General features: G+C 40.4%; 1 protein-coding gene across 1 annotated transcript in view; it reads right to left on the bottom strand.

Annotated features, from left to right (window-relative positions):
- Nucleotides 1-288: 288 nt before the first annotated feature.
- The window catches only part of arid3c (AT rich interactive domain 3C (BRIGHT-like)), an 85448-nt gene continuing 70600 nt past the window's right edge, over nt 289-15136 (bottom strand). Inside the window, exons 5-9 of the mRNA XM_035380096.1 lie at nt 12172-12355; nt 11217-11461; nt 8499-8798; nt 6981-7070; nt 289-6177 (exon numbers count right to left, since the gene is read on the bottom strand). Coding sequence (XP_035235987.1) covers nt 6002-6177; nt 6981-7070; nt 8499-8798; nt 11217-11461; nt 12172-12355 — 995 coding nt within the window. The 3' untranslated portion in view covers nt 289-6001. The remainder of the gene's footprint in view (nt 6178-6980; nt 7071-8498; nt 8799-11216; nt 11462-12171; nt 12356-15136) is intronic.

Below are 15136 nucleotides of genomic sequence, written 5' to 3'. Positions count from 1 at the left end.
AGTCCCCAAAATCGCCGCTCTGTGACGATTATCACGTCAGGCAGGAATAATCAATCCTCCTGAGCGAGCTGGTAAACTGCAAAACTGCGCCACATGTGCGATGTTATAAGCGAAGATCACAGAAGGGAATCTGAGTCAACTCGGTGCAGATGTCAGCACTGATTCGACCAAGCGCTGTCACAGTAGTGCAGCCCAAATGCGAAAGAATGGCAATAATGTGTGGGATAGGAATAATGTCCCTCTCTGCAAAAAAGAAAAAATAGAATAAAAAATTCACAAAACACAGAATGAGGTTCTCCCATTACATTAAATTGTGCTTTAATAAACAAGAGGACACATATCGGCACATTGCAATTTTAAAATGATCAGCTCCAGTAAAACAAGCTCTTACAGACAGGGATGCAAAATCAATCCAAGCTAACTCTGACTTGCTAAATGATGTGGGAGGGGGTGGGGGTCAGAACAATGCAAAAAATTTCACTGACTAGGCCAGCTTACCGCCACCCCTCCCCGCCACAATCCGATTGATGGTTTTCCTTACTTTATAGTGGTGTTATTGATTAGGACCGTGGCTGTCAGTGGTGCATAAAATTAACACTGTGTTATGGGGCATAGATTTCTGTCGGTTGCTGACAAGATAACCCATTATTGGACGGCCACTCCTAATTTGTTTTTGTTTATTCAGAAGTCTAATGTAACACTTCTTGAGCCCAATAATAACTCTATTACCTGCAAATCCCAGCAAGCCCATTGACGGTCGCTAATCTCAGCTGCTCCTAATTACATCAGGTTCTCAGCCCTTAATTAAACAATCTTTACTCCATTTTAGCTGCTTAATGCTGCACATACTGGCGTCATTAGTATAACTGCCTACGTTGCCAAAGGGACTTTGACCTTTGTTCTACAGAGTCCTCAACTTTTTTTGCTTAACACAAATTTATGATTTTCCCTAATTCTGTGCACCTGTGTCTAAATATCCGACCATCTGCTCGTTTATGCAATCTTATTATTTTTTAATATGTGCACTGAGGAGGGATGCAATGTAGTCAACACCATATGTCAACCATTGATAACTTGCTTTGTTGCCTCTGCCTGTCAGCTAATGACATGAAAGCAGCATACACAAACTGTGATACTGATCTAATTAAGTTAATATATTTAAGAAAAATCATTAAAAAAAACTATTGAATAAAAGAAAAAAATGAGGCAGCAAGCAGTCCAAATTGAACAGTAATATTTAAAGATATAAAATGGTGTATAATAAAAATATGTTTAATTCCTTGTTTGTAAATGTCGTCTTTCTCCCTTTTATCACTTAAATATCACATACTAACATTTTAAACATCTGAATATCCAATTATAATTTTACTGTAGATATAATTTTACTGTAGATTTTACTTTTGACACATTGGCTTTGGGTCCTTTGCTTTTCAAATAGAATGACCTGAAAATATCAAAATAACTAATATCTAAATATTAATATCTTAGTAACTGCTCAAAACAATGGGTTATACGTGATTCCTCATTTTATTTAAAATATGTCTAGTTTCCTTCTATAAGTAGAATACCCAGACACAATTTAAGCATTTTAATTCATGTTAAGCAAACACTGGCATCATCTCCCTTTACAATACAAAGACTTTGGGGGGGTTACATTATAAATTTGTTTTCTGCTTTACCTTACATGAGAATGATTATCGTTCAGCATTAAGCAACTGTAATTCTTTTGAGAAACACATCATAAGACAACATCATTGTTGAATTAGACACATTGTGTAAGCCACATCGAGAAAATGCAGCGCTTGCTCACATTTGTTTCTGAAAGGACAAGAAACATTGTAGTAATAATGCCACTGGACCTTGGTCTCTTGATAAAAGAATGCTGGAATAAGATACGTTTCTTGGAAAAAAGAACAATCCGAGACAGCTAAATCAGAAGTTCATCATTGAATTATTTAGTCACCGATAAGGTCCTGTTTAGAAAAGCAAAACAGATCTTGGAAAATACTTTGCTTATATTCAGCCATTGCATGTCTATTGGAACGAATAAATGGAACGACATGGAGAATGGGTGCGCAAAATCAAACCGTTAATAGAGAGAACTAGTCACATTTTAAACAGTTGGTGAGGTAAACCTAGCCGGCTAAGGCCACTAGGAAAAGAAAAGCAATGAAACTCTAAATCACCCTTCAGCCATGACTGCACGAACCTTCTCCTTGAGGCAATAAAACTGGGGCTGCGCGTCTAAAAGCGCTCAATTCGACAAACTGAACAAAGTCTCCCTTCACTGTGGGGCTTCAAGGAAATATTGTCTCACTACGTATGGTGGCTTACAGTGCTCTGCTCAGCAATGTCCTGTTTCTGGAACATGTGATATTATGCTTAATATTTTACAGAACTGTACATACAGTACAAAACAATGCTATAAAGATACAGTCGCTACACTTGATATTGACCCTGTGATGCAATATTGTTCAAGCTAAGATTTCATATAAAGCTGACAACCGTGCTGCTTGTCTGTATGGTGCATTTTTGAGGCTGCACTTTGACAGTTACGATGTTCGATGAATGATGAATGGGTAAAAATGATGAGACAGGGTAAATGATAATACAATGGTCGGCATTATGAAGTTTAAAGCAATATTTATTTCTAAATGTGCTACAATTCAAAAGGCAAAAACAAAAATCTCTTTCACCTGTTTTTTTTGTACGTTTTTTTTAAACCCCTGAGCACCATAATCCAGTTTTCCCATAATGCACTGGATTTATCCAAAATGAACAAAAGGGAAATAAAAGAAATATTTAAAGCTTCATACACAGCTAGTTAAAGCCAATATAGGATCTACAATCTACCAGCATAGCAGAGCTAAAATTACTAAACAACGTAAACAACATATTATTTAGACATAAGCGAATATATATATATTTTCTCCAATGCTATTGTATATTTTGTATTTTCTTAAAGCTTTTGTTGTCGGAAATCTTTTTCAACATTTATTTTTTTACAAAGGTACGTGAAATTTGTTGCTTTTTAAATCTTTGGTTGCAAGGATTACAGTGATATCATGTTTTTGTTTAACAGTCAGCAACAGACTTTTGGCTGTTCTGTTCTTCTCTTTTGTTGTTACCCCTAACATCCAGTAGGTGTAGGAGGGCACAGAACTGACTGTCTGATACGTTAGGAATAGACTGTGCCAGTGCTGAGACACCAAGTGAATACATTTCTGATATGCAAATCGAAAAGCAACTTCTACTCACACCACTGAGTAAAAAAATGTGCATATTCTTCGGGCCCTGCTTTAGCCCCCTTAAGTACTTTTGTCCTTCAGCAAATCTACCTTTACGACAGTCACAGAAAATGTTGGGAGGATGAACATGCTCAATCATGTAAATCATTCTGCGGGTCCAAAGGGAGGGATAAACAGACAATAAAAATATTACATTCTTCAGACAGTCATCAGTTATGCCCAAAATGCTGCCAAACAGCCAATTACTTCTTTGTGTCGAAATGGGAAATTGAACCGGAAAAGTACTTGAATGGCATTTCCCTTCTCTGAAAGCTCTGCAGGAGCTAATGCAATGTGCTAAGATGTACTGTTCCAACAAGATTTGCTTGCAATTAAATGTCCTGACCTGAAAATTTTTTTTTTTTTTTTAAGTAGACACTCAGCAAATCGACAGAAGCAAAGTATGCCACCACCTGCAATACAGAACTGATGCCTGAAAATGAGAAGTTTAAACAGTTTACACTTTTCATGACAGGACATTTCATAGCAAAACATCTGTGACATATGAATGTGTTTTAACATTGCGTGCTACCCCCTATCGCATATCTACAAATCATTAAAACAACTTGAGACAGAATATTGTCCAAATGAAATATAATCCTTCTGGCATTTTCCACACAACAATACACCAGTACGAAACCCAAACAAGAAATGTGAGCAGGCTGCTTCACGTCCTAAATGGTCCACCTACTTTTTTGTTTGTTTTTGCCTCAGTACACCTTGTAGTCAGGCAAATAGCATGTGTGGACCTTGAAGCTACAGTTAAAACTGGCAATTAAAGAATGTGGTCATGTTTGTTGGCACAGTCTATAACAAATGAGGTAGATGTACTATCATAAAATATTCCCTTCTTTAGTATAACAATACAAAATATGAAAAAATCCAGTGATCTGTTGAAACAAAAAGATTTTTTTCAAGTGGCATTACAATAAAAATAATAGAATGAAATATGAGGTATACTTTGTATTTATAATCTGTTATGTATATACAGGTAAATTTGTGAGGTATTTGGCTGCATCTGAAAAGGTGTTTTAAAAAGGGGTTTCAAATAAAGCTATGCAGCTGAATTCATGGTTACAGCCCCAGAATTAACATGAAATAAAATAAAAACAAAAATAAATAAAAATCAAAAGTATATGTTGAACAGACTTAAAAAAAACTAAATACAAGAATATCTTCAAACCTTCTTCCCCATTGTCCTCCAAAAAGATTTCTGAGAGAGAGAGAGAGAGAGAGAGAGAGAGAGAGAGAGAGAGAGAGAGAAATCTCCAATATCCTGGACACAAGTGCATTGGTAAAAATGAAAAACTTGATTCTATTCACAACAAAGCCACTACATAATTTTTGATATCCCCACTCAATTTATTCAAAAGATTTATCCAGGTTATTCTGTCCTAACCTGTTTGTTCCTGGATGTAGTACTGAAGTGCTCTTCCCTAGCTTGTCATCGGCACACTGCAGCTGCTACCACTCAAAATGGCAGCGCAATAACGCCATTTAATGGTCTGCCAGAATGTCATCACAGTCTGCGGCCTGTCCGCCATTTTACACTTTCATGCGTGTTTTGCTAACTTCACTGGTGATCACTGGGCGACTGATATGAGTTTGATTCGCCATCTACAGACTTCTATCTGTTCAGAATATAGAGCTGCAGATGTCTGAGAAGAAACATGCAATTTCCCATTACCATAAGGAACAAGTTTTGTAATAGTTCTTTGGCCTCGGCCATTAATGAAGCAACATGGCGAGCTGTTGGGCTGGTTTACCGCGCAGAAGAGGAAGGCTAGGGGGAATAAATAACCACCTGTCTCAGATATCAGTGCGGTCCCGGCTATCGTCATGCCATATTAACCAACGCGTCGATAGAAAAGCCCGTTTTCGGTTAAAAATACTCTCCCTGCAGACAGACACCGAGACGCGTTTCATGCGAAACAGGATAGCGCTTTGACGTTAGCGACCTGTGGGTTCCTTAAAGCAGCTGCTCTTGTTTCTTGTGCATCTACACTGTTAAAAATCTCATAGAAAACCTATTTCATTAATGCTCATACTGAGTGATATTACATAACTCTTTTTAAAAACAATTATTATATTTTCTTTTTCTTTGGTATCAGTTGAGAGTAGACATGGTCCTACTGTTTGACTCTAAGCAAATGGATTTTAGATTTTAAGATTAGTTAAATCATTTGACAAATGTACAGCCGTGCTTACAGTAGTAATACAGCCAGTGAACTATGCATCATAGACCACAGTTTCTGCAGGGGTTGAACACAATTCTCACAATTCTCACAATCTGCAGTTCTCAGATTACAGAGTCCAGAGTCAGTAGTTCTCATGTCTTCTTTACAGTTGTGTATCTCTTCTATGTGGTTGTCTTCACATGGGGTTTATGATGCTCCACCTAGAATGATTTCACTCAAAAGAAATGACTGTTCAGTACATAGTGTGTTTACTCATACGATCAAGATCACTTGTAAAGTTGCTGTTCAGAGTTAGGTAGAATATAATAATTTTCTTTTCTTTTTTTTTTCTGGAAGTATATTCCTTTGTATATAAACACGTGATTCTTTCAGTGGAACTCGGAAACTTAAAAAAGAAAGGGAAAAAATGAAGCCGTCTTCAAAAACAACAGAGATGTTTTCCTTTGTTTTATTTCGCGGACAGCTCGACGCGCTTGTGATTGGAGGAAGGGTTTGCTGGGCGAAGGCGCGGGTCGCTCAGGGCGAGGAGCTGCTGGAGGCTTGCCCGTGGGCCGAGGACGAGGACGAGGAAGAGGAGGAGGAGGACGGCTGGACGTGTGCGGACAGCCCCGGGCTGGTCTTTCCCTGAGAGCTGTGGAGGCTGTTGTTTCCTGGCATCACTGGAATGGCTGGCTTCCGGGCGAACAGCACGCCTGTGGGCAAAGGGAGAGACGGGCATTAGCGGAAACGCTACAAATCGGGCCTACTCACCCCCCTGGTCCTGATAGGACGAAACCTGGGTTCGCTCTGAACTTAGCCTGGTAAATCATTTCTCTATTTGCGTTGTTTGGAGAGCTAATTTTGGTGCTCGCTAAAAAAACAAAAAAAAAAAACACTGAGGACATTTTCCACGTAATTGTGAGTTAAAGCTGAAGACATAATGGTGGTCAAATCCACCAGTACTGTAGATGAAAAAAAATGAACATTTGACTGTTGCGCACTTTGACGTCAAAAGCCTTTTTTACATTTCCGATACACTCCCAGCAGCTCACAGAACAATCAGAGACGCGATTAAAGCTAACCTGCGACGGCATCGACTGGGCACGCTCCCGGCCCCGGCTCTTGGGCTGGTGGCATTAGGAGAGGCTCAGGCTCAGGGGCTGAAAGCCACTTGAGTCATGTTTCCTCACTGAAAGTTTCCAATAGGCTTGCGAGGCGACATGAATGGTCTATCTGCGGGTAATTACAGTCTCCGGCACAGAAGCACAGGCGCTGTCTCGGGCTAAAACAAGCGCTCTTTTCCTCCAGCACGTAAGACAATAAGCCCCATCGACCCCAAATCAACAGGCCCAATTTTGAGATATTTAACTTTTTTAACTCTATTGGACTGCCACTTCATTACGATGGATTTTATAGCAAAGACATCAAATTGTGTGGAGGACTAGGCGCAGGGGTGCTGCTATAACTTATTGAATTTCCTGCCTGCAATTACATCAGCAAACGGCCCTCTATTTACCTGTGTAGACAACTCCATTTATTTCTATTGACATGTTGATGCTGCTAATGCCGTTGGTAGACAGGTTCAATGCAGTCTCTTGTCTATCATCTGTCAAAAAGAAGGCAGAGAGGGAGAGAGAGAAAAACTCAATATGAGCATTTAAAAAAAGAACACAAGAAGCCAGAGGAGAACGGCGTGGAATATCGGTGATAACTCATGAGTGACAAGATAAGGAGCGGTTTATTAAAGCGTTTGGAAGGAAAAAGAACTGTCAAAGAAATAACATCCATTTATACTTACTGGTTATCTCTGCATAAAAACTACCTAGAGAAGAGCCATGTCATGACATATAGATCCTAGTGGTAAGATCTCTGATCATAGGTTCTCTTCATTATGTCAGTGTTCTCTTATTCCCTGTAATAAGTTACGTTCATAACAGTGGCTGAATAAAAAATAAAAATAAAAAACATATAAAATTGTACTGTGTACTTAATACAATATATTCTTTCAGTTTTCTACTAAAATTTGCTGTTCACGCTCACCAACAACTGAAGACAAAGAAATGGTGTCTGTGATGGAAATAAATGTGAGAGATTTACTCTTTGTGTAATCTGATTTAGTTCCACAAACCGCCAAAGCTTTAACCGGGAGCCTGAGAGAGGTGTGTGGAGAAATAATAGTGTTTGGATGTCATCTTTAAATTACAGTATTTATATCTGCACCAGGGCTAGGCGAGTACGGTACAATCAACCTTCGAAAAATTATAACTCATTTTCTCATCAAATATAAAGTGTAAAGCCAACTATTATGACTAATATAAGGGGAGCAGTCGAGCAATGAAAAATGATATCACACAGAGAGATAAGGCGCTCAGTGTTCCTGGGGAATCTATTATTAAGTAATGTATGACTTATTGCTTGTCCTAATCCGGGTAGAGTGGAGCTGCCACCATCACTGCAGACAGCACTGTTTTAACTCCTGCTCCAGAAATCCTCTATTTCGCCTCTGGTGCCAGAACAACGTTTCTTCATAACATCGGTAAAGCAGCCGTCAAATGACAGCAGACATCAGATTTCTTTATGGATTATGTGTCAGTCGGTAGTTCAATATTTCACTTTCGTTTTTCGCAAAGTATTCTCGAAATGCGGTAGATAAGCGTAAAGCCCATCGTATAATGTGCTGGTACTGTTTTATCGTAAAACCCTGGTACGTCGGCACATCTAAGAATGATTACGGTTTGGGTGGGCTAAAATGTCCAAATTCACCGAGTATTATCCGTCATCCACATATGGATGTCAGTTTCACCTACACATCAGTACCTAATGAAATTTCCCTCTAATTGAGCCCAATCCAATGACAGGAAGTTCGCTTAAATATGTTTGCAATTCAAATTATCTTTAAAACAGGCAGGGCCCTGACCCTTGATGACTGAGCTTGCCCAATTTTGACCTAGCCGATACGCGCGGGCCTTTCGCGACGATAAATCAATGGTCACTTCCTCAACCCCGGAGCCTGAAGCGCGCAGGCCCGCCTCACCTCTGTTGTTGAGCTTGATGTTCATTGGCAGCTGGGTTGCCATGGCGAAAAGGTTCTGCTGAAGCGCGTGCTGCATTATCCTCTGCTGCTCCTCGGCCATCAGCATCATCTTCTTCTCCGGGGGCTCGCCGGACTCCAGCTTCTCGCGCAGCTGCTCCAGGGCCACCGCCTGGGCGGCCGCGGCGGCCTGCGCGGCCACCGCCTGGGCCGCCACCGCCTGCGCCGCCGCCACGTGGTGCCCCGCCAGGGACGTCGGGATGGACATGCGGCTGGTCATGCAGTTGGACAGCATGGAGTCTTCTGCAAGCCACAGGCAAAGGCATTCCTTCACTCACTCTCTATTCTTCATTTAACATTCTAGGTGACACGTTGACGGTTGGAAAAACCCTCATTTGCAATGGTGCCGAGATACAATAACACCAAAAAATAAATAAAATTTTAAGGGACATAAGAGAAGAAAAAATAAGAAAGTAACAGGCGTCAGTTAAAACGGTTACTATCAAAATTACGTACCCCAGTTATACTAAGGAATCAAGCTTTAATATTTTTTTGAAATTCATTCTAGGTATGAGGGGCACAGTGAAACAGAATATGGCCTGGATTCAATCGACATTTGTCCTTATTCTTGAGTATTATCAAATACAAGTGTGTTGTCTCACCAAACACAGTCAGATGAGTTAATTTCTGAGAATGCTGCAGAAAAAAAATAACACTTAGGATTTATTTCAAAGTAAATATTTGGGACACATTTTGGTTGAATCCCCTCCTATATTCCTATATTCCTGCCAGCAGTAAATTTAACATTAAATATTTTGTTTTCCTACGTGCGTTCTTGGTTTATCAGGTAGAATAAAATTGAAAATGTACTGAGGGACAACTAACAACAACTTAACAATTTAGGACATTTAACATTTAAGTGGCGAAATTTTGAGAGAGAGAACACTGCGATTACTATTTACCAAAGCATCAATGTGCAATGCGCAAACTGCCATCAGCGGTAACTAACCATTGTTTGTTACTTTTTCATATTTTTACGCACTGCTCGTTCTTTATACTTCACGCTACTTGATTAAATATTGTTTTTTTAATGCAGCTGCAGCCTATGGCTCCCCAGCATTGATTTCCTGCCATCATCACAGTTATCGTTAGCGCCATGTGCCCCTCAATAAAAACGGCGCAAAATTTTTTTTGCACGCGACGGTTCTAAAAGACAGGCCACCGAAAGGAATCTCACGCTCGCTGTGTTGCGTTCCTCTCTCTAATGCCACGCGGAAATCGGCAGCGATGGTTTGAGGAAGTCTGACAAGATGCTTCCTCTTCGCTGCGATGCCCCGGACTGACCATGTGTTTGGCTTGAGGGACGGACTGACTCTCCCACGCAATGATGTCGAAATCCAGCGGGTTTCAAAATTAAAAATACTTCTCTTTATGTGGGTTTGTCATCGGTTTATGTACATGTGTGACAGGAATGGAAGGTGTTTATCACACAGTTCCGTAATTCATGAAAAAAAGTGCGCGAAACAATTATGAAAATGTAGAGTATTTGAAGACCTCTGAGAATTCAATCAAAGTACAACCCAAACAAATGAAAAGTGGGATTTATGATGGTGATTTTCTGGGCATTGCTGGATCTTATGGATTCTGCCATTTTGTTAGCAATAATTTTAATTGATATACGTAGCTTTGGACGATTTAACTTATTTTTCACCATTATTTTGCTATAACACAAGTCATTGACGTTTCCTTTAGAACAGAATGATCTGATTGAGAGAATTGCATATTTGTTTTCAGAAAAGGAAACATTTTGTGTCTTCATATGCTGTTTATAATATGGAACATACATATATATATCCATTTAAACACATTCTGTACAAACACGGAACTTTGATCATTTGGAAGAAGCGATTAAGTAACATGCCAATCCACTGTCAATAAATAATTCATTACATTACATTACAGGCATTTGGCAGACGCTCTTATCCAGAGCGACGTACAACAAAGTGTATAACCATAACCAGGAACAAGTATGACGAAAGCCCTAGAGAGAAGTACCGGTCCAAGTACAGGGAACAACCGCATAGTTCAACTTGGACCCTGATGGTTAAACGGATTAACACTAACAACGAGAACGGCAACAACGCAATCTATGGAAAAATAAAAATAAATAAAAATGCAAGTAGTATTCAGGTGTGAGGATGTTATTTTTTATGGGCTTTTCAGCTTTATTGGACAGGACAGTGTAGAGAGACAAGAAGAATGGGGAACAGAGAGGGAGAGACGTGCGACAAGGGTCGTGCGGTTGGATTCGAACCGCGGACGTCGTGGCTCGTAATGAGCATGTGGACAGTGCTCCACAGGTTATGCCACGAGACACCCCAGGATGTCAATTTCTGCAGGAGCATTCATCTAAAGAGATCCATTTACATTTTCACTGCTGTATTTTACTGCTAAGGGTGTGGCATATTTAACAAATATTTAACAGAAGCCTCCAGGCCTACTTCTCCATATATATCTGCATACATTTCTCTAAACCTCAAATAGGAGGAACGCATTAATCTATGGCTTCCTCCAAAATTCAATGCTTGTGCTCACAGGTTTTTCTCCTTTTTTAATTGATATAAACCTTTTTTTGGGGGGTCTACAGTTGGCTATAGCTGTTGTGGGTATATCCACTTTTAAACACTGGCACTAGCTTCACGAAGTGCGTAGCGCGCTCACCTTTCTTGATGGCCGCCCCGTGAGCGATGTGGCCGCCGTTGGGGGTGGACATGGCGATGTGGGGCATGTGGATCTTCGGCGAGGACAGGAGGGTGGGCGTCCCCACGGGGGAGTAGTTAAACATGGCCGACCCGTAGCTCTGGCGGCGGCCCTCGCGCCGGTTGCTGTCGATAGCTGCCTGGAGCTCGCCCGGGGAGCTCAGCCCCCGCTTTTCACATTCGTAAGGATAGAGGTACTTCATATACCTGCGCGACGAGAGAGAGAGAGAAAGCGGTTAGCCGTCGGCTCCTCTGGGAGATTTACCGCGCGACGGGCTCCTGTCCGGGGCCCTTTCCTGTCGCCCCGGCGCTTCGGCCTGGTCCGTCGCGGGCGCTTCTCGGCACGACGTTGCGCACGCTTTGCGGTCGACCGGCTCCGGGAGGAGGATTCGGCTTCTTCGGGGATGATGTAATCTCCTTAAATGACAGTCCTGAAGAGAGGCTTGTGCAAACAGGTTCTGCTTTCCACCGCGGTCAGGGCTACGCACGCCAACCCGCACCACTGTAATTACGCGCCATATTCCTATGATATTAACAGCAGAATAGACGCCATCTCGCCTGAAAATAATCATTATTTCTATTAAGTGTCTGCAAAAGTGGATAATAGAACTAGCAACATTAGATACGCTTTTGGAACTATTGTAGGGTGCTTTTCAAAGTGCAGACATTTACATCCAGCAAAGGCAATGGCAAGAAGGTAGCAATCTGATCAAATGAACAACTCTCTTTTAAGTACAGTCAGTAGCACGCCTACAGAATGCACTCATTTGGATGAGATGAGATGATTTTTAAGAATTATGTGGGAGCAGGTCATTATTCTGTTCTCTCTCCGGTACGGTGAAATGGAGAGTCTCTTGTTGTCTGGCCTTGGCTGTGAGCTGCTCTCTTCCCCGAAGGTTAGCAGAGAGGATACTCACTGTGTTCGGAGGGTGAAAGCTGCACTTGTGATAGAGGTAGGGAGGTTGAGACCCTTGGTGATCTCACGCCATATTTTCTTATTGATGACCTCCACTAAGCCACCTTTTTCAGTGACAAGCTTGTAGAGGGTGTAGAGATCCAGGACCTGCTTGGCCATGATAGGAATCCTATTCACTGGAGTCCCTGAAGAAACAAGCACAATATCCACAATCAATGCAATTAACTCCAGTCCATTGACAAGCCTCCCTGCTGGCTATAGGGCCAATTAATCTGAACTAAGTAAAATGTCTAATAGTTCCGCACTTCCGCTTGAGAGAAATATCACTTTTAAAATCCGAAATTCAAAGATACTTTTTATACATGAAAAACATTTATGCCCAGGCAGGGATAAACAATGCAAGCATGTTTGTTTTATTTTTGTGGATATACAACCATGTTTCGGATGCGCTCAATTGCAAATTAAACAGCTTGTACATTTAGTGCCATTCTGAAATGGCAACAGCTGTGAACAGGAGAAATTTTCACAGACAATGCGAGTTATGAAAAGCGCCCAGGGTCTCTCTGAATAGACTCCAGGCACGTTTCATAACTCACTTCGTCTGCAAAAATGCCAACAGCTTTTGCCATTTCTGAATGGCACCAAATGCATGCGCTGACTCTTAGCATATCTCTCTGACATTTTGCTTTGCATTACTTGAACACACACAGTAGCACCCAGGCATACATTTTGTAATGCAATGTAATTTTTGTATGTGTCCTTGTATTGTGTTTTTCATTATTCAGTAGCAGAGAATTAAAAATGCAAAAGGTGAGAGCTTTCCAAAATCGTAAACATCCGAGGAAAAATGGTGAAATGGCAAAAGCTCCAGGACCACACTTTTAAAAAAAGCACTAACCTGTGGAAAGAGAAACCCAACACCTTAGATGCCCCTGACACACATTCAAATTGTTCTCTGGTTTGGGAATGTCAAGTCTGCACAGTGCGAAAACTACGCAATGACTACAGCAACCTTCAGCAAACTTTTGTCAAATCAAACTACAACCACTGTGCCAATAGGAAATCATTGTTGTTGCTAACAGCACAGGGAGATGGAGGCTAAAATGAGTTTTTTGGGCCAAACATGAAATAACTCAGGCATTGTCAAATAATAGAAAATCATTTAACATTTCTATTGTAATTCAAATTTTCTAATATTGTTGCATGTTGTTACATCAAACAACGACAGTAATTTTTTTCATTAGACACTGATTTATGCCAGTATGAACAACAATTTTGTCTGGTAGATCTATTCCCTTTCACTTATTCATAAGACAAAATTTCTTTCATAGATTAAAATGTTCTTTCTTTTGAGACATCTCCATCATTGCATTTCACAAGTTTGAACTGTTTGAACATTCAAATTAGCCCGTATTTAAAATAATAAGCTTGTCTGAAATTCAAAGAATGCTAAGCATGTTTCTTTTTTGTCCTATACAGTTGCTGTGACATGTTTTTTCCAATTAACTTTAAAAAATGAAATGGCAATTACCAGCAATTGAAAGTGCAATCTTTTTTTTTGTTTTATGCATTCCTGTTTGGCCCTCAGTTAACAGTTTTAAAATGACTCAGAAATCATTTTCCCCTCACAATTTTATGTGACTCATAATGTCTGAGGGGGTCAGCGCTTTGTTTGCACACAAAAAAAAGTCTGACCCTGAGATAATTAACCTGCATTTTGCTGATAGAGTTGTATTGTGCCCATCGGATTTACCATAATAGCGATCGATAATGACAGAAGTATAGTGCAAACAACAGCAACGGGGACTGTACGGAGAGAGGAGGTGGCAGAAGTACTGTCTGGGGTGGTAAAAGCACATCAATTAAAGCTAGTAATTACGGCTTGGTCTCGCCACTTTGGCGTGTGAACAGAGGGACGCTATTAAAATAAAAGATTTATCCCCACTGTCCTTAAAGACAATGCTGCCGTTATATCTGGGGTAGTAGTGTAGCAACACCTAAGACAATCCATCCAGCCCCAAACTTCTTGTAAACTATAAATATATCCCGGCACACTGTAGGAACTAAATGTTTGAAGGACTTTAAAGGATTGTCTTCATGGCCTTGACTGAAACACTCATAGTTAATGGTATCAGTAAAAAATGCAAATTTAAGCAAGGGGATTTCTAGGTTCCGGATATTTTACTGAAAAACACAGCCTCCCAATTCTGTTCCTTCCCCCTGACTCATTCTTAAAACTTATTCTTTATCCACTATCTGTGACTAAGAGTGCTGCTCGATGTCTTAAATGTAAATGTGTAGGAGAACACACTGTGCTATACATATCCTCTGATGCAGATCCCTGCATTTATTTGCCTCTAAAGATACGGAGGCAGATATATATCAAACGTGATTTGACACTGTATAACAAGGCACTATTGGCAAATGCAAAAATAACCGAACGTACTGTTCAGGAAACTGGCCCGGAGATAAGAAGAGTGGGATGAACATTGGGAACAATGAAACACTTACATTATATTTGCGTCACTGAATTGTGTGCATCAGAAACCATATCCAGAACAAATAAATAAACAAATAAAATTTAATTAGATGTCAGAAGGTGATGATATTCATGCCATATAAAAAATAAATACATGAAGTAGCCTAATTAATTTCTGCATATGGTCATATACGTACATATGTGTGTCTACAATACTTTCAGAATAAAACCTTGCTTTTGGAAGTATGAAATTGTGTTAGGGCTTGAGCACTGTGTCATGGATTAGACACAGAGACCAGGCTGCAGTGCTGCATGAGGTCCTTGAGTTCTTATAACGAATACCTGGAATGTGGATGGAATTCTTCCATTCCCACTTATTACTAAACAAACAAAAAAAAAACCAGATAAAAACTCATCCGCTTGTCTGAAAGGACAAAGAGCAAGCCCCAGAAAAATATTCTCTGAGTAGAGTCACACCGTGGCCTCG

Source organism: Anguilla anguilla, chromosome 10, assembly GCF_013347855.1.
Source record: "Anguilla anguilla isolate fAngAng1 chromosome 10, fAngAng1.pri, whole genome shotgun sequence".
Taxonomy (NCBI): Eukaryota; Metazoa; Chordata; class Actinopteri; order Anguilliformes; family Anguillidae; genus Anguilla; species Anguilla anguilla.
Note: the sequence above shows the minus strand (reverse complement) of the source record. Positions and strands in the feature narration are given on the sequence as shown.